Below are 24,208 nucleotides of genomic sequence, written 5' to 3' on the forward strand. Positions count from 1 at the left end.
CCCTCCCTGGAGCTGCTCAGGGGGCCAGAGTTTCCCCATAATCTACTGGACAGAGGCCTCTGTGCCCCACAGCCCCGCTCTCAAGCTGCCCAGTGAGGGCTCTGACTGGACAAAGCAGGTAGCAAATAATGGGGGTGGTGTCTGGGAGCCCGGACGCCTGGGTTCTGGACCCAGCTCTGGGAGCGGAGCGATGTCCCCTGGCTGGGCGGGAGCGGGAGCGGGGGGGGGCCCCGGACGCCTGGGTTCTGGACCCAGCTCTGGGAGCGGAGCGATGTCCCCTGGCTGGGCGGGGGGGGGGAGGGGCGAGCCCGGACGCCTGGGTTCTGGACCCAGCTCTGGGAGCGGAGCGATGTCCCCTGGCTGGGCGGGAGCGGGGGGGGGGGGCCCGGACGCCTGGGTTCTGGACCCAGCTCTGGGAGCGGAGCGATGTCCCCTGGCTGGGCGGGGGGGGGAGGGGCGAGCCCGGACGCCTGGGTTCTGGACCCAGCTCTGGGAGCGGAGCGATGTCCCCTGGCTGGGCGGGGGCGGGGGGGGGGGGCCCGGACGCCTGGGTTCTGGACCCAGCTCTGGGAGCGGAGCGATGTCCCCTGGCTGGGCGGGGGGGGCGGGGCGAGCCCGGACGCCTGGGTTCTAGCCCCAGAGCGCGGTGAGGGTCCCTGGGACCGGCAGGACACGCCAGGCAGGGGGCTCCCGGGCCGATTCCCGGGGGGCGCAGCCCCAGCCGGTTCCACCCCCAGCAGCGGGGGGGCTGGAGGGGCGGCCGGGGGAGGGGCCGGGGGCGGGGCGGGGCGGGAGCCGGGCGGGGCCGGGGAGCTCGCGAGCGAGAGCCGGGCAGAGCCGGGGAGCGCTCGGCAGACAAAGGGAGCCGGGCCGGGGCCGGGGCCGGGGCCTCCCTCCGTGGCGGGGCGCGGGGAAGCGGCCGCCGGGAGGGGCCCGGCCTGAGCGCGGGCTCGGCCCTCCACGTGCGCGGCCGCCCGGCGCAGGATCGGGGCCGCCGAGATCGGCGCATCCGGTAACTTGCGGGGGGGCAGCGGCGGCGGGGGGGGCCGAGCGCGCGCACCTGTCTGCGCGCGTGCCCGGCTGCGGAGGCGAAAGCAGCCGCCGCGCGTGCCCGGCTGGGGGCGGGCGCGCGGGGGCCCTGGAGAGCGCGGGGGCTGCACCGTGCACGAGCCGGGGGCGAGCGGGGCTGGGACACGGCCCCCCCCTGCGGCGGAGCGGGCTCGAGGGGTGCGGGGCAGAGCCCGGCCCCCCCCACGTGCTCGGCGCGGGAGCCCCTGCAGGGCGGCTGGAGCCGGGGTCCCGGGGGTCCCGCAGCCGGCTCTGGCCCGCCCCCGCCCCGCGCCAGGGGAGATGGAGCCGGGGCTCGGAACAGGCGCCAAGCGCGGCCCCGGGCTGCGCCCCCTCCCCGCGCGGGCTGGGCCCGGGGCCCGCTGCAGCTCGAGGCTCGCCCGGCGGCTCCGCACCCCGGCCCGCTTCTGTGCGCGCAGCCAGCCGGGCGGGCGAGCCCTGCAGAGTCCCGGGGCGCCAGGCCCCCCCCGCCCCCAATCCCGGGGCGCCAGGCTCCCCCCGCCCCCAATCCCGCGGCGCCAGGCCCCCCCGCCCCCAATCCCGCGGCGCCAGCCCTCCCCTGCAGTGCGCCCGGGCACCAGCGCCCCCCCACCCCCTTTGCCCTTGCAGGACCCCTGCCCTGGCCCCAGTGCGCCACCCGCCCAGCTGCTCGCACCGGTTTGGCTCCTGTTCCCTGCGAGCCCAGCCTGGTCATGGCTGTGGCTCTGGCTTTCCCCCCTTCCAGCCCAGCCTGACTGGGAGACATGCCCTCGGGGAAGGAGCTGCGTGGGCTGCATGCAGGGTATGAGAGTTAAGCTCTGTCCCGGGTCAGGCTTTACCCATTGCTACTTGGGTGCTGAGGCCCCCTCTCCCAGGCTGCTGCCCTGGAGGTGGTGGCGTAGCTGGGCAGGTACTGCTTCTTGTCCCTGGAGGGGGGCAGGGGAATGTAGGGCAGCTCCGTGCCCCTGCTTTCTGGCCAGCACCCGACAACCTGTTAGGGTCAGTACTGCTCCAAGTAGGGGCCGCCTTCTGTGGCCACAGCTCTGCCGGGTGCCAGAGTTCTCCCCTGAGCTCAGAGCCCAGCTGCGGTCTGACACACACAGATGTGCGTTTGCTGGTAGGGGACGTTTCCTCTGGAAATGCAAGGGAAAGATCTACGGGGGGGGAGGGGGGTCTCCCCTCTCAGCACTTTTCCTTGCAACTTGAAGGGAATCTCTTTCTTGCCCGGTGGTGGGGGCCTCAGATGCTAGACAGAAAGTATCTGGCCCAGTCTCTCCATCCCACTGGCTGCAGTTGCTCCCCTGAGATCAGGGCAGGTTCTGGGTTGGTGATGGCTGACTGTGTTAGAGGAGGGTCTGCCATTGCTTTGCACCTGGCACCCTGGGCAGGTCCCAGTGAGCCCCTCCTTCCATACATCATGACAGGTTTCAGAGGAGCAGCCGTGTTAGTCTGTATCCGCAAAAAGAAAAGGAGGACTTGTGGCACCTGAGAGACTAACCAATTTATTTGAGCATGAGCTTTCGTGAGCTACAGCTCACTTCCTCAGATGCATACTGTGGAAAATACAGTGAGGAGATTTATATACACACAGACCATGAAACAATAGAGTGGGAGGAGGTATTGTTTCATGGTCTCTGTGTGTATAATGTCTTCTGCAGTTTCCACTGCATGCATCCGATGAAGTGAGCTGTAGCTCACGAAAGCTTATGCTCAAATAAATTGGTTAGTCTCTAAGGTGCCACAAGTACTCCTTTCCTTCCATACAAGGACCTGCAGCCATGTGGCTTGTGGTGGCTTTTGGCATGCTCTCCCCAGGGCTGGCTGGCCTAGGACCTTACATGCCTTGGGGCTCTGGAGGAGGTTCCTTTCTCCAGTGCTAGGGAGGCTGCAGTGCCTGACCCTGGGGCGCGGATCGCTCTGGTCAGAGTCTTGATGCCAGTGGACGGTTAGAACCAGCTGTGCTTGAAGGAGCGGAGAACTTCCTCAACTGCTGGACCTAGAACAGAGCAAGAGGCCAGTCTTGCTGTGGAGCCCCCAGCGGCCCTGGGTGCAGCATGCAGTGGTTAATCATTGAAACACAGACAGCCTTAGTTCTACTCTGATTTTTATCCAGCTTCCAGACATTGGAGCTTGTTCTGCCTTTGTCTCGAGTAAAGCTCCCTCTCCCGTCAAATCTTTCTGCCATGTGGGAACTTGGACTGTGATCCATTCACCTCTTAACTTTCGCTGGTAAACTAAACAATTGATCCTCTGGCTCTCACCAGGCAGGGAATTGTGCTACTGGCTCTCTTTGGAACCTTTCCAAGTGTTCTCAGCATCCTTTTGGAAGGGCGGCCCCCAGAACTGGACACGGCATCTAGTAACAGTCTCGCTATGGCCGTCTGCAGAGATGACACCGCCTGCCTCGTCCTGCTGATAGTTACCAGCTAGAGAATATTTCAATAAGTTTGATGGATTCGAGTCGGCAGGGCCTGAGGAAATTCATCCTAGGGTACAAAGGAACTAGCAGATGCCATCTCAGAACCATTAGCAATTAATTATCTTGGAGAACTTAGGGGAGGGGTGAGGTCCCAGAGGACTGGAGAAGGGCACACAGGTAAAAAAGGGGAACAAAGGGGACCCAGGGAATTACAGACCAGTCAGCCTAACTTCAATACCTGGAAAGATACTGGAACAAACTATTACACCATCTGTTTGTGAGCACCTGAGGATAACAGGTTATAAGGAACAGCCAGTGTGGATTTGTCAAGAACCCATCTCATCTTCTTCTTTGACAGGGTCACTGGCCTAGCAGATGGGGGAAGCCGCAGATGTGAGGTCTTGATTTTAGCAGGGTTTGTGACAGTCCCACATGACATTCTCAGAAGCAAACTGGGGAAGTTCGGGCGAGATGGAATTACTAGAAGATGGGTGTCCAACTGGCTGAACAATTGTCCTCAATGAGGAGTTAGCGGCTCGCTGTCAAACTGGGACAGCGGAACTAGTGCAGGCATCGGTCCTGAGGCTGGTCCTAGTCACCATTTTCGTCCCTGACTTGGGTAACGGAGTGGGGAGGGTGCTTATAAAATCCACAGCTGACACCAAGCTAGGAGGGGTTGCAAGCATTTAGGAGGGCAGGATTAGAGTTCAAAATGACCCTGACAAATTAAAGAATTGGTCTAAAATCAATAAGATTAAATTAAATAAAGACAAGTGCAAAGTACTACATTTAGGAAGGAAAAATCAAACGTGCAGCTACAAAACGGGGAATAACTGGCCAAGTGATAGCCCTGCTGAAAAGGGTCTGGGGTTACAGTGGATCACAAATTGAACATGAGTCAACAATATGATGCAGCTGCAAAAAAAGGCTAATATCTCCCTGGTGGTGTATGAACAGGAGCGTCGTAGGTAAGCCAGGGGAGGTCACTGTCCCGCTCTGCTCAGCACTGGTGAGGCCCCAGCTGGAGTGTCCAGTTCTGGGTGCGGCACACTAGGAAAAATGTGGACCAATAGGAGGGAGTCCAGAAGAGAGCAACAAAAAATTGATCAAAGGTTTAGAAAGCCTGACCTATGAGGAATGGTTAAAACACCGGGCGTGTTTAGTCTTGACAAAAGAAACTGACTAAGGGGTGGGTACCTGATAAGTTTCCAGTTATGTGAAGGGCTGTTCGAAAGAGGATTGTGATCAGTTGTTCTCCATGTCACTGAAGGCAGGACAAGAAGCAATGGGCTTTGTCTGCAGCCAGGGAGATTGAGGTTAGATAATAGGAAAACTTCTTAACTCTCAGGGTGGTTAATCTGTGGAACAGGCATCTGGAGAGGTTGTGGAATCCCCATCATTGGAGGGTTTTAAGACCAGGTTGGACAAACACCTGCCAAGGCGGGTCCAGCTTTTCTTAGTCCTGCTTCAGTGTAGGGGGCTGGGCTCGGTGGCATGTCAATGTGGTTCCAGCCCTTCATTTCTGTAACGCGGTGATTCCTTGCTCATATAGCCAAGGATCACGTTTGCCCTCCTAGCGACAGCCCTGTGCTGGGTGCTCCCATTCAGCAGGTTTGTCATGAGCCCAAGTCCTGGTCTGCGTCGCTGCTTTCCAAGGTGCTGTCCCCCAGCCTGGGAGTGCGGCCAGTCCTCCAGGTTCCTGCGTGTAGGTGGGTTAAAGGAATGGGGCTGAGCCCACTTTACCATGTGATGCAAATCACTCTGCAGAACTGACCCGTCAGCAGTTATCACGCCAACAATTTTTGTCCTCTGCAAAATTAGAGCAACTGCTTTATCCTCAGCCAGATGATACTGACAGCCTTTGGCCAAAACCAGACCCCTGCCGGACCCCTCTAGAAACCAGATGTATGTAAAGGGCAGGCCACCTCCCCGCTGCCCTCTTATGGCCAGGGGTGGCTCTGCAGCACATGGCCTCGGTTTCCCCTTCGCAGGTTCCCAGGAATGCTCCATGGAGGCTTCCATGCAATACCAACCCCCTTCCTTGGGGACTGGTTCATTAACATAAAGCAAACCCAAAGGTAAGTCTCTGCTCCACCAGCCTCCCACGGGGAGCAGCACCTCCTCCCTGAGCTCTGGCTAGCTCCCAGCCTCTCCATTTGGCCCAATTTTTAGCCCTTCCCAGGTTCTGCTCAGTCTGTCCCTGTGAGCTTGGGGGTTGCACAGGCCTCCTTGCTGGGCCTGTGTTTCAGCTTCCCCAGCAGCGTCCTTCAGGTGCCTTATTCAGCAGTTCTCGGTCATTCTTCCCCTTCCCTCCTTGGGCTGAGAAGTCCAGACGGCACCCCTCCCCCGCTGCTGGCTCCCCTTTAGGGCCCAGGGGCTTCCTGTAAACCCAGTTGGGCACCAAGTAATCAGTCATGGGTGCGCCAGCCCCGCTCCCTCTTAAAGGGGCCAGTCACCCCGTGACAGCCTCTGGGGATGAAAATACCCCATTGATAAGTGTTTTTGGAATCTGTCAGCCAGTTTCTAGTCCATTTAATCTGTGCTTCATTAAGAACTAGCACTGTACGAATGCAATCAATTAATAATGTAATCGAGGACTGTGGGGCTACAGTTAAATGCCTTACAGAAATCTAACTGTCCTGTCAAGTTACCTTTACTAACTATGGTTGTAATCTCAAAACAATACCAAGTTTGTTTGACAAGACCTGTTTTCTGTGAAACTACGTGGATTGACATTAATTATGCTGCTCTCCTCTTTATTCTTTACTGATTGCATCCTGTAGCAGCTTTTCTATGATATTGCCCAGGATTAACATCAGACTAAGTGGCCGATAGTTACCCGGCTCATCTCATTTAAGCTAAAAGGGTATGTTGTGACAATATTCTTTTTTCCCCTTCTCTGAGACTTACCCATTGTCCAAGAATTATGAGATATTACCAATTACTCAGCTGTTCCTTAGCCAATTCTTTTACAACTCTTGAGTAAAAATTATCCGTTCTTGTCCCTTTAGAAGTGTTTCACTGAAGCAGTGGCTGCTGCTCTCTGGCCTGGTCAGGACCAGGCTGACAGGCCCTGTGGCATCATGGTGGATCCTGGGGTCCGAGGAAGCTGTTTAACCCAGCTCCTTCCAGTTCCCTTGCCTCCCTGGCTCCTTCGGTGAACCTTGAGAAGCAGACGGGGAGAGGAGCTCATCCTGACCCCAAGCAGACAGGGTCTGGGGCTGCCAGCTATAAGCAATGCCTCCCATTTCTAGAATCTTTCAGCTTGTTGTCATGCCAACCCCAGCCCTTCCCAGGAGGCTGGCAAGCCCGGTGCCCCCCTTCTCTTCACAATCCCTTTGGACCAGGCTCTGCTGGGCTTGGTGCCTTGGCCACCTTAGAGCACCAGCCTTGGTGTCTGGGGTAGGGCATGCACAAGGCATGGGACCCTGGCTACGGAGGGGGGTGGGAACATGCACGTGGGAACGCAGCCCTTAAATGAGCAGCTGGGGGTGGGGAAGGGGGCCTGGGCTAATGGGTGGCGGTCGGTATGGGGAGGAGAGGGACCCAGCCAGAGGGAATCCACACGGCTGTAGCCGGGAGCCGGCCTGGCCACCCTGAGCTGGGATCACTTACCTGTGGGTGAGTCACTAGGGGCACAGCGGTGTGGCCGTCATGCTCAGGTCAGTCGGTCTGTCTGTCTGTCTGCAGGGGGCACCGTCGGCTGCTCGGCACAGCGATGGGAAGGAGCTGGGCTGGGCGCTCTTGGTTTGGACGGGGCTACCCAGCCTGGCCTGCGGCTCTGCAGATCCCTGCGGCGGACGAGCCCCTCCGGAGTGCCCACCCCCCCCCGGGTCGTCCCTGCCTGGTGCCTGGGGAGCAGGGCAGGCCCTGACCCTCGCCCCCCGGCTCTGCCTCCCATCCGTCCCCAGCGCGGGGAGCAGGCGCCATGGCAACGGGTGCTGGCAGCGCGGGGGCAGCCCTGAGCCAGTGACAAGACGTCGGAGCTGGCACCTGGGCCCAGGCGATGGGCAGCGGGCGTGCGCTGCCTGCCTGCAGCTGAGGGGCGCCCCGGCCCCCGGCCCAGCCACCATGGCGATGTCCCAGGGCACCTACACCTTTCTCACCTGCTTCGCCGGCTTCTGGCTCATCTGGGGCCTCGTCGTGCTGCTCTGCTGCTTCTGCAGCTCCCTGCGGCGCCGTCTGAAGAGCCGGCAGGAGCAGCGGCTGCGGGAGCAGAACCTGCGTGCGCTGGAGATGGAGCCGCTGCACTACGAGGGCTTCTCGGGCAGCCCCCCCGGCATGGCCACAGCCATCCCCCCCCGGCTGCGCCTGGAGCCGCGCCACCCCCCCGCCCCGGCCCCCCGGCCCTGGAGCTACAGGCATGGTGAGGGCGGCTGGTGACCCGTGGTGCCAATTCCCTCGGCCCGGCCCATCCCCGCCAGGGCTTCCCAAGGCAGGGTAGCGGGCGCTGCTCACGCAGGCTCCAAGCCGGAGGCAGGGCCAGCCCCTCAGAGCCTCTCTGGCTCCAGCAGCCCCGTGCTGCCCCAATGGCCAATCCAGCAGGACCCCCGGCTGCCTGGCCCTGCTGAGGCCGCCGGGCCTGGCTGTGCTCGGGCCCAGGGCAGAGTGCCATATGGACACCCATCCTGCTGGCTGGAGCCCTGCAGTCCTCATAGAGGCTGCGGTTTAGGCCCCAACTACACATGGAAGAAGAGGGCGAGCCTGGGCCCCAGGGCTGATGCGGCCCCTGCACTCAGTGCTTGTCTATGCTGCTTGCCTTGCAGAGTCGGACCTGTCCAAGCCCCCGTGCTACGAGGAGGCGCTGCTCATGGCTGAGCCACCGCCGCCCTACAGCGAGGTGCTCATGGACACGCGGGGGCTCTACCGCAAGATCAACGCCCCATTCCTGAGCCACGAGCGCCCCGAGAAACAGGAGCAGCCCCCCAGCTACAAGCCCCTCTTCCTGGACCGAGGCTACAGCTCAGCCCTGCACCTGCCCAGCTCTGCCAGCCAGGGCCCCGCCTGCCCTGCCCTCTACTTGGAGGCTGAGCATGCCCAGCGCATGTTCCCCAGCTGGATGGACTCGGAGCTCAGTGGCAGGGACACGTATGAACCTGGAGCCTGGCACCTCCCTGTCTCCATGCCCTTGTTTGGCAGGACTACGGCGGTTTAGGGGCCTGCCAGGCAGAGCGCCACACTGGAGCCTGCATGGACTGGGGCTGGAGCAGGGCCTGCCTGGGCTCAAGCTGCCCCTTCTCCTTGGGAGCCGGCCCTGGGCCCCACCTCAGGGCTAGTGCAAACCCTGCCTGGACAATGTGAAGCGCTGCCTGCTGCGGCCAGTGTGTGAGGGGCTGGTCCCCATCTCGCCCCGTGGGCCCCTGCAGGCGCCCTTGGTGCTGACTGGGGCTCCGAGCAGGCCCTGCACTTGGCTTTTTCCTAGTTTGTTTGTTACAGTTTGAGAATAAAAGTTTGTGGCACCAGATTCATTCCAAGCAGGGCCAGGCTGCCTGGGCTGTGGGGGGGGAGGGAGACTCGGGGCAGGCTCCACCCTGCCCTCCACAAAGGGGCTTGGAGCGTCCCTCTCAGCAGGTGAGTCCAGCCCCACAGGGCTGGGCAGATCAGCCTGGATCCACTCTCCCCCAGGGCAGGCTGGGCCTCTGTCACAGCACAGGTGCCCGCTGACCCTGCAGGCTGCCGAGGCCCAGAGCCCAGGTCCTGCAGCCAGGGCTGGAGCAGGGTGGCCTCCCCCATGCACTCACCAGCCCAGCTCACTGCTGCTCCCACAGAAAGCAGCCAGGCTCAGCCCAGGCCAGGGTGGAGGCTTTATTTATTAACATACATTAGCACGTTGCCAATACACAATTTGTGCTTTCAAAAAAACCAGTTACTGTACTTGAGAAAGGGACCAAGCAAGGGGGGGACAAAGCGGGGGGGCACAGGAGGGCTCACAGTCTGGGGGATCGCCACAGTCTCCTACTGAGACTGGCAGGGTCCTTGCAGCTGAGACAGCCTCAGGCAGGGAGGGAGAGGCAGCCTGGCACTAACTCTCTCCCAGCCCCCACCGTAGGGGTGCTTAACACCTGCAGGGGGAACACCTTCCCCTCGGGGGCGGGGCTCTGCTGCACAAGCACCTTGGGGCGCCTCTGAAGTGAGGGGGCTGCAGCCAGCCAGAGCCGCACCCACACAGGGCCATTTTATTGCCATATTTATTTTTAATTCGTGCAAAGTTCTCAGGGCTCTGGGCAGAGCCGGCGGGCAAGAGGCAAATGAGGCCCCTGCCCCATGCACAGAGCACCAGCTGCCCAGCCTCCCTCAGGGCACCAGGGCAGGGGAGCTGAGGGGCACGGAGAAATATATAAGCTCAATGCAAAGAGGCAGGAGCGGCGGGGTGGGGAAGCAGGGAGCTACCAGGGGAGGGGGGCGGGCGTACCCACATGGCTCCTAGTGAGACAACTTTTAAAAAAGAGAGAGAGAGGAAAGCTGTAAAAGTTGCCCTGGGAGGGCAGGGGTGCCGCGTGGCTGGCCCATCCAGCCGGGCCCAGGGGCACACGCAGACGGAGAGGGATGGGGCTGGGCCCCTCATGGCCGTCTTGCACTGCTGGGATCTCACGGTGGCGGTCCCGGGGGTCTGACACGCACAGGGCCCAGCCTTAGACGCTGCCCCCAAAGCTCTCCTCGTCCTCAGGCACCGGGTCGGCATCCCAGCAGGTGATGTCGATCTCTGTGGGAGAGTCGGACACGTTAGCACCAGGCGGCCCAGTGACCCCCCGCACCCCTTCCCGAGGGGGAGCAACGCAGGGCTTTGGGCTGCCCCCCACATGCAGAGGGCTGTCCCACTCACCGGGGGGCTTGGCGTAGAACACAGCAGGAGGAGTTTTGGCAGAAGTCTCCACCTGGCCAAACTCTTCATCCTGAGACTGGCTGAAGTAGCCCTCGCTGGCCTGGAAAGGAGAACGGAGCCGCCATCAGCAGCAGCCACGGAGGAGCCCAGAGCAGAGTGACCAGCCGGCGGGACAGTGGTTCCAGCTGGCCCTTTACCACCTGGCCACAGCCCAGGACTTGCCAGCACAGGGAGGTGAGCAGGGCCCTGCATGCAGCTCCAGGACACCCCTCCCACTGCCACTGCTGCAGGCTCAAGCTGGGCTCTGCAGCCGGGAAGGCCCAGGAGCCAGAGCCCACCCGCCAAGGGGTCCACAGGGCGTGGAGGACAGAGCCGGGACTTCAGTGGGTATGGGGCAGGCGCCCCAGGGAGCCTCTTGCCTGACCAGGTTGGGGGAAGGGGCTCCAGGTGCAGCAGGAACCTGGTGCCCAGCTCACCTGCACCCCTTCCTTCTGGGCCATCTCCCCGTTGGTCAGCAGCTGGGGCTCGGGGGCCTGCTGCCCGCTGGCAGCCTCCTGTAGGGCATGCTGGTAGCTGAGCGTCATCTGGTGTGGCCCCTCCATGGCAATGAGGCTGGCCGGCTCCTCGTCCTGCTCCGCGTCGCAGAAGGTGGCCGGTGGCTCGGGCAGCTCGTCGAAGTTCAGCAGGTTGTCGTCAGGGGGGCCGGGGGTCGCAGGAGTGCCTGGGGGCACGTCCACCTCCACCTCCACCAGGAGGGGCGCGGGGGGCCCTGGCGATGCGGCGGTGGCCAGCTCCCAGGCAGCGGGTGGGGTGATGCTGTCATTCTGCCACAGGTCGATAAGGCTCTCGGGGCCGGGGGGCCGCGTGGGGCCCGAGGACTCCTCTGCGGGCAGCACGGCCACGGGGAACAGCAGCGGCTCTCTGGGCTCCAGGAACACAAGGTCCTCGGTGGGGCCCAGCCCGCCCCCCCGTGCCGCTGTCCACGCAGGGTCCCCGGGCGGCTCGTCTGCTGTCGGCGGTGCCAGCATCTCGCTGCTGGGTCCGGGCGAGTCTGCACGGAGGGGGAGAGAGCGCATCAGAGTCCAGCCCCAGCTCCCGCCTGCCCTCTGGGGAGGGGCACCCTGGGCTCCCCTGCACCCCACCTTTCCGCGGGGCCTGCTGCGTCACTTCGTCCAGAGCCCTCTCGATCTGCTCCCCGACAGGCGTGGAGGCCGGGCTGGAGTCACAGGGGCTGCAGCCCACGGCCGAGGCCTTTCTGTGAGCGTCCGACTGGCTGCCTGCGAACGAGCGAGACGGAAGCTGAAGGGGCCCCAGGCCGACCCCTCGCCAGCCAGTGCGTTGGCACATGTACAAATAAGCAGGCCCCTCGTTTGCATGCACCCCTCCCACCGTCAGCCCGCCCTGCCGTTCCCTTCTGCCGCCAAGAGTCCCTGGGGGTGCCTCCTCCCGTAAGGCACCTGCTGGGCACCCTGCTTGCCCACTGGGGCCTGCAGCCGGGTGAGGGGCAAAGGCCTGGCAGAGCACAGGCCCCAGGGTGGTTGAGCACTGGCCTGAGAGCAGGACGCTCCAGGCAGGCGGCTGGGGCCCCAGGGCGACGGGGCCAGCCCTTGAGGTTCACAGACATGGGCAGGGTCGCTCCCCCACGCCCCAAGGCTCCCCAGACAGCCAGGCAGGAATTCAGGCCCCAGGCCTACAGTCACACCCCCGCCAGAGCTAGAAACCCCATGGGAACAGGGCCCAGCACCTAGCACACGCCAGGCCATAGAGCCCCCTCCCCTTCACCAGGCCACGGGGGCAGGACTGCAGCAGGAGTAGGCCCCCCAATGGGACAGGGGCGATTCTGCTCCCACTTGACCCAGTCGCCACTTTAGGGAGACATTTTAAATATTTATTCTACGGAAGCCAGCCTCTCGGCACGCCCCAGCCCCCTGGCCCCCAGCATGCCCCAGCCTCTTGGCCCCAGCCACGCCCCCCTTCCCCCAGCACGCCCCATCCACCCAGCATGCCCCAGCTGGTGTCTGTGACGAAGTGGGACTGTTCTTAATGTTTCCTCTGAATAGTGTGGGGGTGCCTCAGTTTCCCCTATGCAGTTCTTACGTCTCTAGGTGGTGGGGTAAGGGTGTATGATCCTTGCAGAGCCCTAGAGGGCAGATGTATGCAGGGGTCTGGACACAGAGAATGGCCAACACCCTGTTTCCTGACAACAGATGGCCTGGGCCCTTCCCCCCCCTGCAAGGTGAGAGCTAAAGGGCTGGAGAACAAAGGAATCCGGTGACCTCCTGGCCCGGGAAAGGAACAAAGCCCAGAGGCGGAGGGGCTGGAGGGAGTTTCAGTTTGGGGCTGGCCCGGACATGGAGTGAAGTGCAGATGGGGTTGTCTGGCTCACTGCCCCCCAAAATGGACCTAGCTGAGGGGTCCTGTTCTCTGCACCTGCAAGCTCTGTTTTAGACCATGTTCCTGTCATCTAATAAACCTCTGTTTTACTGGCTGGCTGAGAGTCACGTCTGACTGCGAAGTTGGGGGGCAGGACCCTCTGCCTTCCCCAGGAGCCCCGCATGAGCGGTCTCGCTGTGGGAAGCGCATGGAGGGGCAGAGAGGATGCTGAATGCTTCAAGGTCAGACCCAGGAAGGTGGAAGCTGTGTGAGCTTTGTGTCCTGAAGACAGGCTGCTCACAGAAAGGAGACTGCCCCAGAGTCCTGACTGGCTTCGCAGGGAGCATTTCCACAGCATCACCCGGGGATTCCGTGACAACTGGCGGCAGCGGTGGGATGTACTGCCTAGGGGAAACTGAGGCACCCCCACACTATTCAGAGAACATTAAAAACAGTCCCACTTCGTCACAGTGTCTGTGAGAAAGGAGGTTTCTGGCCTTCCCATTTGGTCCCCGCAGCTGCTTTCTCCTCCCATCTCCCTCACCAAACCTCTAGTGCCCTGCAGCTGCCACCTTCCTCTGCAGTGATCACATGCAGGGGGGCGGCAAGGGGGGGGATGGGGCCTCGGGGCAGGGGCAGGATGGGGCCTCCCCAATGCGCTCTCCCCCCAGCAGGGCGGGGCCTGGGCACTCGCCCGGGCACTGCTACCTACATGGGAAGAAGGAGGAGAGGTTTGGTGTGCGGTGGCAGGTGGCATAGGGGAAGGGGGTCCGCGGGGGGGAGGAAGAGGAGGAGGAGGAGGAAGGCGGCCCACTGTCAGGTGTCTTTATGAAAGGACAGTGCAGACGACCTGCTGAGAGAAAGACAGACAGACGCACGGAGACAGAGAAAGCAAAGAGAACAGTCAGTCTCCCAGGTCTAGTGCCCAGCCCGCCCTCCAGTGCCACCATGAACGGGGAGGAGCAGTGTGGGCGGAGCTGCACCCCGGGGGGGGCGGGGGCAGATCAAGGGCATTGAGGGGACGGGGGGAGCAGGGACAGGGGGGGACGAGGGACGGATGCCTGCACTTCTCTCTTGACCGCATCAGCCCTGGCTCCCTGTGGTCAGTAGCACAACCCTGCGTGGCAGGAACAGGACAGGACGCTGCACCCAGCCACTAGCACATGGGGCACCGGCCCCATGACCCCACAAGCTCCAGGCAGAAGGGGGCAGCGACCAGCTCAGCCTGGCAGCTCCAGACAGACATGTCCCCTTGTCCTGCCCTGAGAAAACCCGCAGGAGCGGGCATATCTCCAACCCTGGAGCCCATCAGCAGGTCAGAATGGCCCCCCAAGAGGCACATCCCAAGCCCAGCCCATCCCTGGGCAGCCTGGACTCCCCAAACCCTTCCCCATCTGCTCAGCCCTGCTCAGGGCAGCGCTGCCCACCCCCAATTCCCCACCTAGCATGGGTGGCCAACATCGTAATGTCTGAAAACTGGACCCCTCCGCCCCACCTCTTTCCCCAGGCCCCGCCCCTGCTCTGCCTCTTCCCCAGGCCCCGCCCCTGCTCCGCCTCTTCCTGTGAGGCCCCACCTTTTCCCCCAGACTCTGCCCCTGCTCCGCCCCTTCCTCCAGACCCCGCCCCTGCCCTGCCTCTTCTCTGCCTCTCCCCTTGAGGCCCCACCCCCCCACTCCTCTCCCCCTCTCACTTGCTCCTCTCCACCCTCAACTCCAGCGTGAGCAGCCCCAAAGGACTTGCAAAGCCCAGCTCCAGCAGGCTGCCCGGGAGTGCAGGTCACAAGAGTGCTGCGGCTGGACTGGAGCAGCCAGGCAGCCCCGCTGGGGAGCGAGGCATGGCCCTCCTGCCTGGCAGCCCCCCACCTCCCTCCGCTCTGCCTGCCCAGCAGCCACCTTCCCTCCCCACCCTGGGGCTGCCTGAGAGCGTGGCCAGGAGAAGCACTGGCTAGCAGGGCAGCTTGCATCCCGTCCCTCCCAGGGAACGTTCCATGCCCCTGGGAGCCCCTCACCCCACTCGCTGTGGGCCCCCCACTCTGTTCACTGCCACAGCCCTGCAAACCTTGCTCCTCAAAGGGGCTGCCACGGCCCGAGCCGGTGCACCAGGGCTGGGCGACAGGCTGCCACTTCCCCCCGCCCACAGTAACCAGACTTTTAGTGTCCAGTCAGGACATCCAACTGGACACTGCCCGGTTCCCTTTTCAGTCAAAAACCGAACACCTGGGAACTTTACTCCTAGCCCGGCACCCACACTGCATCAACGCCCTTGAGGGGAGCGGGGGGCCGGCTGGAAGGGACTGGCCCAACACACACAGCCAGGCCCGGCCCGGCCCAACACCCACAGCCAGGCCCCACCCCCCAATTCACTCCCCTGCCCCCCCAATGCCCACAGCCAGGCCCTACCCCCCCCAACGTACGTCCCTGACCCCCCAACACCCACAGCCAGGCCCTACCCCCCCAACGCCCACAGCCAGGCTCTGCTACCTCAACCCCCTCAACGTACGTCCCTGCCCCCTCAACGTACGTCCCTGCCCCCTCAACGTACGTCCCTGCCCCCTCAACGCCCACAGCCAGGCCCTACCCCCTAATGCACCCTCCCACCTCCCAACACCCATAGCCAGGGACCCCCCACAACACATACAGCTGCCCCTCAACATCCACAACTAGGCCCCACCCCCAAACGTACGTCCCTGACCCCCCAACGCCCACAGCCAGGCCCTACCCCCCCCAGCGTACGTCCCTGACCCCCCAATGCCCGCAGCCAAGCCCTACCCCCCCAACGTACGTCCCTGACCCCCCAAAGCCCGCAGCCAGGCCCTACCCCCCCAACGTACGTCCCTGACCCCCCAAAGCCCGCAGCCAGGCCCTGCCCCCCCAACGTACGTCCCTGGCCCCCCAACGCCCGCAGCCAGGCCCTGCCCCCCCAACGTACGTCCCTGGCCCCCCAACGCCCGCAGCCAGGCCCTGCCCCCGCAACGTACGTCCCTGGCCCCCCAACGCCCGCAGCCAGGCCCTGCCCCCGCAACGTACGTCCCTGGCCCCCCAACGCCCGCAGCCAGGCCCTGCCCCCCCAACGTACGTCCCTGGCCCCCCAACGCCCGCAGCCAGGCCCTGCCCCCCCAACGTACGTCCCTGGCCCCCCAACGCCCGCAGCCAGGCCCTGCCCCCCCAACGCCCACAGCCAGGCTCTGCTACCTCAACCCCCTCAACGTACGTCCCTGCCCCCTCAACGTACGTCCCTGCCCCCTCAACGCCCACAGCCAGGCCCTACCCCCTAATGCACCCTCCCACCTCCCAACACCCATAGCCAGGGACCCCCCACAACACATACAGCTGCCCCTCAACATCCACAACTAGGCCCCACCCCCAAACGTACGTCCCTGACCCCCCAACGCCCACAGCCAGGCCCTACCTCCCCAACGCACATCCCTGACCCCCCAACGCCCACAGCCAGGCCCTACCCCCCCAGCGTACGTCCCTGACCCCCCAACGCCCGCAGCCAGGCCCTGCCCCCCCAACGTACGTCCCTGGCCCCCCCAACGCCCGCAGCCAGGCCCTGCCCCCCCAACGTACGTCCCTGGCCCCCCAACGCCCGCAGCCAGGCCCTGCCCCCCCAACGTACGTCCCTGGCCCCCCAACGCCCGCAGCCAGGCCCTGCCCCCCCAACGTACGTCCCTGGCCCCCCAACGCCCGCAGCCAGGCCCTGCCCCCCCAACGTACGTCCCTGGCCCCCCAACGCCCGCAGCCAGGCCCTGCCCCCCCAACGTACGTCCCTGGCCCCCCAACGCCCGCAGCCAGGCCCTGCCCCCCCAGCGTACGTCCCTGGCCCCCCAAAGCCCGCAGCCAGGCCCTACCCCCCCAGCGTACGTCCCTGACCCCCCAAAGCCCGCAGCCAGGCCCTACCCCCCCAACGTACGTCCCTGGCCCCCCCAACGCCCGCAGCCAGGCCCTGCCCCCCCAACGTACGTCCCTGGCCCCCCCAATGCCCGCAGCCAGGCCCTGCCCCCCCAACGTACGTCCCTGACCCCCCAAAGCCCGCAGCCAGGCACCTCCTCAACATCTGCCTGCTGCCCTTCCCTGCCCACAGCCTGGCCCCACCACGAATGCCTGCGCCTGCCCCCCCAGCCCCGCACCTGTCCTCTGGCTGAAGGGGGATGTGGCTTCGGAGCTGCCCGAGGCCACTCGCTCCTGCTGCTTGAAGAACTCGCGGGGGTTGTCGGGGCGGCGCGCGATGATGGCAGCAGCTTCCTGCCAAGGCAGAGACGGAGCCGTGAGTGTCCTACCACAGCGCCCCCAGCCCCCCACCACGCCCCTGTCCTGCCGTGAGCCCCCCACCCCCTGCCCCAGCCCTGTCCTGCCTGGACCCCTCCTCCCCCAGGCACCACCTGAGCCTGTCCCCATTCCCCACCCCACCACCCCAACCCTGCCTGGCCCTGCCACCCATGCCCCCACCACTGCAGCCCGAGCCCCATCATCCATGGCCCAAGCCCCAGCCCACCATCCACACCCCACTGCACTGTGCCCCACTCTGCTCACCCCACCATCTGTGGCCAGCCCCGCGGGCCGCCCGCCACCCTGCCATCCATGCCCCACCCTCTGAACCCTCCCCACCATGGCCTGCTTCAGTCCCACCCCAGCCCCCCACCCTGCCGAACCCACAGCTGCCCTGCCATGGCCTGGCTCTGCCCGGCCCCACGGCCACCCAGCTCCGCTTACCTCCACTTCCGACTCCGACTTCTTCAGCTCCTGCCCGTTCTCTGCCCCGGGCTGCTGCTCACCCTGGGGAGAGAGGCAGCATCAACCCCCGACTGCAGCCCCCAGCCCTGGCAGAGCTGCCCCGGCAGGGCCCCTCCGAGAAGCACCGGGGGATCCCAGGCCCCCCCGCTGTGGTGGCAGAGAGGCAGGGGCCTCCGGAGGGCAGGGCCCCTTCCAAGGCTTCATCTGCAACGAAAGAGGGGCTGGGGCAACGACCCGCCAGGACTGTGGGGGCCGGGGCTCAGCCCTGGCACAAATTAAGCAACAGTCCCTGCCCCAGGTAGTGGAGCTGGGGCCCGGGGAGGGGGGCTGGGGCACGCGGGGAGCCCAGGACGTCACTTACGAAGATGGACTGTTCCTGCAAGCGCTGCCTGGCCTCCTCCGCCTCCAGAGTCTGCTGCTTCCGCCTGCCATGACAGCCAGCGAGGGGGCCTGAGCGGCTGCTGGGGGCAGCCCCCAGACCCACCCCCAACAGTGCACCAGCCAGCACGGTGTGCCCTACCCCACACAGCCCCCAGACCCGCCCCATGCATCCCCCAGCCACACCCTGCCCCACCACCCCCACAGTCCGTCCACAGCATGCCCTGTCCCCCCACAATGCGCCCTCCCCCCCCATGCTCCATCCATGCTGCACCCTGCCCCACGCAGCCCCCAGCCCCGCCCCCAACAATGCACGAGCCAGCACGCCGTGCCCCGCCCCACGCAGCCCCCAGCCCCAGCTCTCCACACCACGCCCCCCAAGTGCCATCCATGCCGTGGCCTGCCCCCCCACCCCCAGCCACGCCCTGCCGTGCCACCCCCACGCTCCATCCACGCCACCATGATTTCAGCTATTTAAATCTGAAATTTCACTGTGTTGTAACTGTAGGGGTCCTGACCAAAAAAGGAGGTGTGGGGGGGATGTCGCAAGGTTACTGGGGGGGGGGCGGGGGAAGAGGGTGGCCACTCTGCTACCCTTACGTTTGTGCTGCTGCTGGGACTGCCTTCAGAGCTGGGCACCCGGCTGGCAGCCACCCCTCTCCAGCCACCCAGCTCTGAAGGCAGCGCAGAAGAAAGAATCATTGAATATCGGGGTTGGAAGGGACCTCAGGAGGTCATCTAGTCCCACCCCCTGCCCAGAGCAGGACCCATCCCAACTAAATCATCCCAGCCAGGGCTTTGTAAAGCCTGAGCTTAGAAACCTCAAAGGAAGGAGATTCTACCACCTCCCTAGGTAACGCATTCCAGTGCTTCACCACCCTCCTAGTGAAAAAGTTTTTCCTAATATCCAACCTAAATCTCCGCCACTGCAACTTGAGACCATTACTCCTCATTCTGTCATCTGCTACCACTGAGAACAGTCTAGCTCCATCCTCTTTGGAACCCCCTTTCAGGTAGTTGAAAGCAGCTATCAAATCCCCCCTCATTCTTCTCTTCCACAGACTAAACAATCCCAGTTCCCTCAGCCTCTCCTCATAACTCATGTGTTCCAGTCCCCTCATCATTTTTGTTGCCCTCCGCTGGACGCTTTCCAATGTTTCCACATCCTTCTTGTAGTGTGGGGCCCAAAACTTGACAGTACTCCAGATGAGGCCTCACCAGTGTCGTATAGAGGGGAACGATCACGTCCCTCAATCTGCTGGCAATGCCCCTACATATACATCCCAAAATGCCATTCGCCTTCTTGGCAACAAGGGCACACTGTTGACTCATATCCAGCTTCTCGTCCACTGTAACCCTTAGGTCCTTTTCTGCAGAACTGCTGCCAAGCCATTAGGTCCCTAGTCTGTAGCGGTGCATGGGATTCTTCTGTCCTAAGTGCAGGACTCTGCGCTTGTCCTTGTTGCACCTCATCAGATTTCTTTTGGCCCAATCCTCTAATTTGTCTAGGTCCCTCTTATCCTATCCCTACCCTCCAGCATATTTACCACTCCTCCCAGTTTAGCATCATCTGCAAACTTGCTGAGGGTGCAGTCCACGCCATCTTCCAGATCATTTATGAAGATATTGAACAAAACCAGCCCCAGGACCAACCCTTGGGGCACTCCACTTGATACCGGCTGCCAACTAGACATGGAGCCATTGATCACTACCTGTTAAGCCTGACAATCTAGCCAGCTTTCTATCCACCTTATAGTCCATTCATCCAGCCCATACTTCTTTAACGTGCTGGCAAGAATACTGTGGGAGACGGTGTCAAAAGCTTTGCTAAAGTCAAGGAATAACATGTCCACCGCTTTCCCCTCATCCACAGAGCCAGTTATCTCGTCACAGAAGGCAATTAGATTAGTCAGGCATGACTTGCCCTTGGTGAATCCATGCTGACTGTTCCTGATCACTTTCCTCTCCTCTAAGGGCTTCAGAATTGATTCCTTGAGGACCTGCTCCATGATTTTTCCAGGGACTGAGGTGAGGCTGACTGGCCTGTAGTTCCCAGGATCCTCCTTCTTCCCTTTTTTAAAGATGGGCACTAAATTAGCCTTTTTCCAGTCGTCCAGGACCTCCCCCGATTGCCTGGAGTTTTCAAAGATAATGGCCAATGGCTCTGCAATCACATCCGCCAACTCTTTTAGCACTCTCGGATGCAGCGCATCCGGCCCCATGGACTTGTGCTCGTCCAGCTTTTCTAAATAGTCCTGAACCACTTCTTTCTCCACAGAGGGCTGGGTCACCTCCTCCCCATGCTGTGCTGCCCAGTGCAGCAGTCTGGGAGCTGACCTTGTTCGTGAAGACAGAGCCAAAAAAGCGTTGAGTACATTAGCTTTTTCCACATCCTCTGTCACTACAAGGGTGGCAATACCACGATTAGGCCTCAACTGGAATATTATGTCCAGTTCTGGGCGCCACATTTCAGGAAGGATGTGGACAAACTGGAGAAAGAGTCCAGAGAAGACCAACAAAAATGATGAAAGGTCGAGAAAACATGACCGATGAGGGAAGACTGAAAAAACTGGGTTTGTTTAGTCTGGAGAAGAGAAGACTGAGAGGGGACGTGATAACAGTTTTCAAGTACATAAAAGTTTGTTATAAGGAGGAGGAATAAGAATTGTTCTCCTTAACCTCTGAGGACAGGACAAGAAGCAATGGGCTTCAATTGCAGCAAGGGTGGTTTAGGTTGGACATTAGGAAAAACTTCCCGTCAGAGTGGTTAAGCACTGGAATAAATTGTCTAGGGAGGTTGTGGAATCTCCATCATTGGAGATTTTTAAGAGCAGGTTAGACAAACACCTGTCAGGGGTGGTCTAGATAATACTTAGTCCTGCCATGAGTGCAGGGGACTAGACTAGATGACCTCGCGAGGCCCCTTCCAGTTCTGATTCTATAATACTAGTGTTTTCCCATTGACCGAGCGTGGGAATAAAACTGGGAGAAAAAGGGTTCCCGCCATATGCAAAAGCTATTTAAGGCAGGGGAGTGACATCATCGTGGTTTGTTCTTCACTGACTTCCTGCCCAGGAAAGAAGACTGCTGGAAACACCTGAGAACAAAAAGACTGGACTAGGGGAGAAGGGCTGAGCCCAGACTAGAGGGCGTCTGGCCTACGAAAGGAATAACTGGAGTTTTAAGCTGCAAGCAAGTGCAGCTTATCTTCAAGAATCTTTGCAATCTGCCTAAAACAACATTTAGGGTGAGAATTTGCTACATATGTCCAATTTCTTTAGTACATTAAGCTTAGATTGCATTTTGGTTTATTTGCTAGGAAATCTGCTTTGATCTGTTTGCTATCCCTTATAATCACTTAAAATTAGGGCTTGCAAGCGATTAAAAAAATTAATCACGCACTTAATAGCACTGTTAAACAGTAACAGAATACCATTTAAATATTTCTGGATGTTTTCTACACTTTCAAATATATTGACTTCAATTACAACACAGAATACGAAGTGTATAGTGCTCACTTTGTATTTATTTTTTATTACAAATATTTGCACTGTGAAAAAAGAAATAGTATTTTTCAATTCACCTAATATAAGTCCTGTAGGGCAATCTCTTGACAATTAAAGTTGAACTTACAAATGTAGACTTATGGACCAAAAATAACTGCACTCAAACAAAACAATGCAAAACTTTAGGGCCTACAAGTCCACTCAGTCCTATTTCTTGTTCAGCCAATCGCTCAGACAAACAAGTTTGTTTATGTTTGAAGGAGATAATGCCGCCCGCTTCTTGTTTACAATGTCACCTGAAAGCAAGAACAGGTGTTTGCATGGCATTGTTGTAGCCAACGTTGCAAGATATTTATGCACCAGATGCACTAAAGATTCATATGTCCTTTCATGCTTCAACCACCATTCCAGAGGACATGGGTCCATGTTGATGATGGGTTCTGCTTGATAACGATCCAAAGCAATGCTGACCGATGCACGTTCACTTTCTTCGATCTGAGTCAGATGCCACCAGCAGAAGGTTGATTTTCTCTTTCGGTGGTTTGGGTTCTGTAGTTTCCGCATCAGAGTGTTGCTCTTTTAAGACTTCTGAAAGCATGCTCCACACCTCGTCCCTCTCAGATTTTAGACGGCACTTCAGATTCATAAACCTTGGGCCGAGTGCTATCTTTAGAAATCTCACATTGGTACCTTCTTTGTGTTTTGTCAAATCTGCAGTGGAAGTGTTCTTAAAACGAGCAACATGTGCGGAGTCATCATCCAAGACTGCTCTAACATGAAGTACATGGCAGAATGCAGGTAAAACAGAGCCAGAGACATACAGTTCTCCCCCAAGGAGTTCAGTGACAAATTTAATTAACATTTTTTTTTTTTTAATGAGCATCAGCACGTCCTCTGGAATGGTGGCCGAAGCACGAAGGGGCATACGAATGTTTAGCATATCTGGCATGAAAATACCTTGCAATGCTGGCTACAAAAGTGCCATGTGGACACCTGTTCTCACTTTTAGGTGACACTAAATAAGAAGCAGGCAATACTATGTCCCGCAAATGTAAACAAACTTGTTTGTCTTAGCGATTGGCTGAAAAAGAAATAGGACTGAGTGGACTTGTTGGCTCTGAAGTTTTGCATTGTTTTGCTTGAGTGCAGTTATTTTTTGTACATAATTCTACTTTGTAAGTTGCACTTTCATGATAAAGAGATTGCACTACATGACTTATATGAAGTGAATTGATAAATGCGGTTTCTTTTGTTTATCATTTTTACAGTGCAAATATTTGTAATAAAAATAATAATACAAAGTAAACACTGTACGCGTTGTATTCTGGGTTGTAATTGAAATCAATATATTTGAAAAATGTAGAAAAACATCCAAAAATATTTAATAAATTTCAGTTTGTATTCTACTGTTTAAGAATGCAATTAAAACTGCGATTAATTGCGATTAATTTTTTTGAGTTAATCGCATGAGTTAACTGTGATTAATCGACAGCCCTACTTAAAACCTATTTTTTGTAGTTAATAAACTTACGTTGTTTTGTCTAAGACCAGCCTGTGTGTGGAAATCATAACTTGGGGCACCAAGCTGTGTATATTCCTCTCCACAATGAGGGAGGGGGCAAATTTCATGAGCTTATGCTGTACAGATCTCTGTGCAGTGCAAGATGGTATAATTTTGGGTTTGCCCTCTAGAGGGGGTTGTGCACTTTGAGTGCTGGGCAGTTCGTTAGCTGAGTCTTCCCATGCAGAGCTGATCTCAGCATCTGTGTGAATCTGCAGCCACCAGCAGCCCCCAGTCAGCTCCCATGCACCCCCCCCCGGTGCCTCCTGCCCACCAGCAGGCCCCATGGATCAGCACCTCGCCCTCCCTCCCCACACTGCCTGCCCACCGCGAACAGCTGTTTCGCAGCATGCAGGGAGGCTGGGAGGGAGTGGGGAGAAGCAGGGATGTGGTGCGCTTGGGGGAGGGGGCAGGGGTGGGGCCTTGGGAGGAAGGAGTGGAGTGGGGGCAGGGCCTGGGGTAGAGCCGGGGGTCAAGCACCCACCAGCAATTTGAAAAGTTGGCACCTTTGCTGGGGGATCAGGTGGGCTCAGTGGTACCCCAGTTCCAGGTGGCATCACGCAGCCCCTAGACTCGCCTCCAACACCGCATCAGCAAGCATGCAGCGCCCTGCCCCCATCCACGCAGCCCCCAGATCCGCCCCAACAACGCATCAGCAAGCATGCAATGCCCTGCCCCCATCCACGCAGCCCCCAGATCCACCCCAACAATGCATCAGCAAGCATGCAGCGCCCTGCCCCCATCCACACAGACCCCAGATCCGCCCCAACACCGCATCAGCAAGCATGCAGCGCCCTGCCCCCATCCACGCAGCCCCCAGATCCGCCCCAACACCGCATCAGCAAGCATGCAGCGCCCTGCCCCCATCCACGCAGCCCCCAGATCCGCCCCAACACCGCATCAGCAAGCATGCAGCGCCCTGCCCCCATCCACACAGCCCCTAGAGCCATCTCTCCGTGCCATGCTCTCCCCACGCCGTTCCCCCATGCATGCAGGGCAGGGCGCTCACAAACACCCTGACCCCCGAAGAACATAGCCCCTCGTCCCCTGCCCATGCATGGCGGGGGGCAGAATCTTCCCACGCCTCCCCTGAGAACCAAGTCGAGCCCAGCCCTTGCCTGTGCTCCTCAATCTGCTCCTCACGCTCCCGATAGCGCTTCTCCCGCTCCTCCTGCTCCATGCGCTCCTGCTCCATGCGCTCCTGCTCAAAGCGCAGCCGCTCCTCCAGCACCTTCTGTCGCTCCTCCTCCTTCCGAAGCTCCTCCTCCTTCTGCGGGGGCAGCCCGTCAGCCCGCCAGGCTCCTACCCCGCAGGGGCCCCTGCCGGCCCCGCAGGACAGCCCCACACGCATACACCATGGAGGGGCAT

At 60.3% G+C, this 24,208-nt stretch overlaps 2 protein-coding genes across 9 annotated transcripts in view; one reads left to right on the forward strand and one right to left on the reverse strand.

Annotated features, from left to right (window-relative positions):
* The first annotated feature begins 826 nt into the window (after positions 1-826).
* Positions 827-8,930, forward strand: PRR7 (proline rich 7, synaptic). Of its 3 annotated transcripts, none has more exons than XM_073355082.2 (3): positions 827-1,012; positions 7,157-7,832; positions 8,233-8,930. In XM_073355082.2, exons 2-3 carry the CDS (start codon positions 7,538-7,540, stop codon positions 8,619-8,621), a joined length of 684 nt encoding a protein of 227 aa, XP_073211183.1. In that variant the 5' UTR covers positions 827-1,012; positions 7,157-7,537; the 3' UTR covers positions 8,622-8,930. The 3 variants fall into 3 exon arrangements, 2 of the variants coding, with proteins under 2 accessions (XP_073211183.1, XP_073211182.1); XR_012160179.1 differs by lacking the exons at positions 827-1,012; positions 8,233-8,930 and adding exons at positions 2,788-5,544; positions 6,250-6,332 and having other exon boundaries at positions 7,157-7,245; XM_073355081.2 differs by lacking the exon at positions 827-1,012 and having other exon boundaries at positions 6,976-7,832.
* Positions 8,931-9,258: 328 nt separating this feature from the next.
* DBN1 (drebrin 1) overlaps positions 9,259-24,208 on the reverse strand; it is a 33,863-nt gene continuing 18,913 nt past the window's right edge. For 2 of the 6 annotated variants that reach the window (XM_073355075.2, XM_073355072.1), the window contains exons 7-15: positions 23,959-24,110; positions 17,757-17,820; positions 17,375-17,437; positions 16,792-16,906; positions 13,375-13,512; positions 11,432-11,566; positions 10,766-11,340; positions 10,290-10,389; positions 9,259-10,169 (exon numbers count right to left, since the gene is read on the reverse strand). In XM_073355075.2, coding sequence (XP_073211176.1) covers positions 10,099-10,169; positions 10,290-10,389; positions 10,766-11,340; positions 11,432-11,566; positions 13,375-13,512; positions 16,792-16,906; positions 17,375-17,437; positions 17,757-17,820; positions 23,959-24,110 — 1,413 coding nt within the window. In that variant the 3' untranslated portion in view covers positions 9,259-10,098. Of the gene's footprint in view, positions 10,170-10,289; positions 10,390-10,765; positions 11,341-11,431; positions 11,567-13,374; positions 13,516-16,791; positions 16,907-17,374; positions 17,438-17,756; positions 17,821-23,958; positions 24,111-24,208 lie in introns of all 6 variants that reach the window. The other 4 variants (XM_073355073.2, XM_073355071.2, XM_073355076.2 and 1 more) reach the window with 3 other exon arrangements.

This window comes from Lepidochelys kempii, chromosome 8 (genome assembly GCF_965140285.1).
Source record: "Lepidochelys kempii isolate rLepKem1 chromosome 8, rLepKem1.hap1, whole genome shotgun sequence".
Classification (NCBI taxonomy): domain Eukaryota; kingdom Metazoa; phylum Chordata; order Testudines; family Cheloniidae; genus Lepidochelys; species Lepidochelys kempii.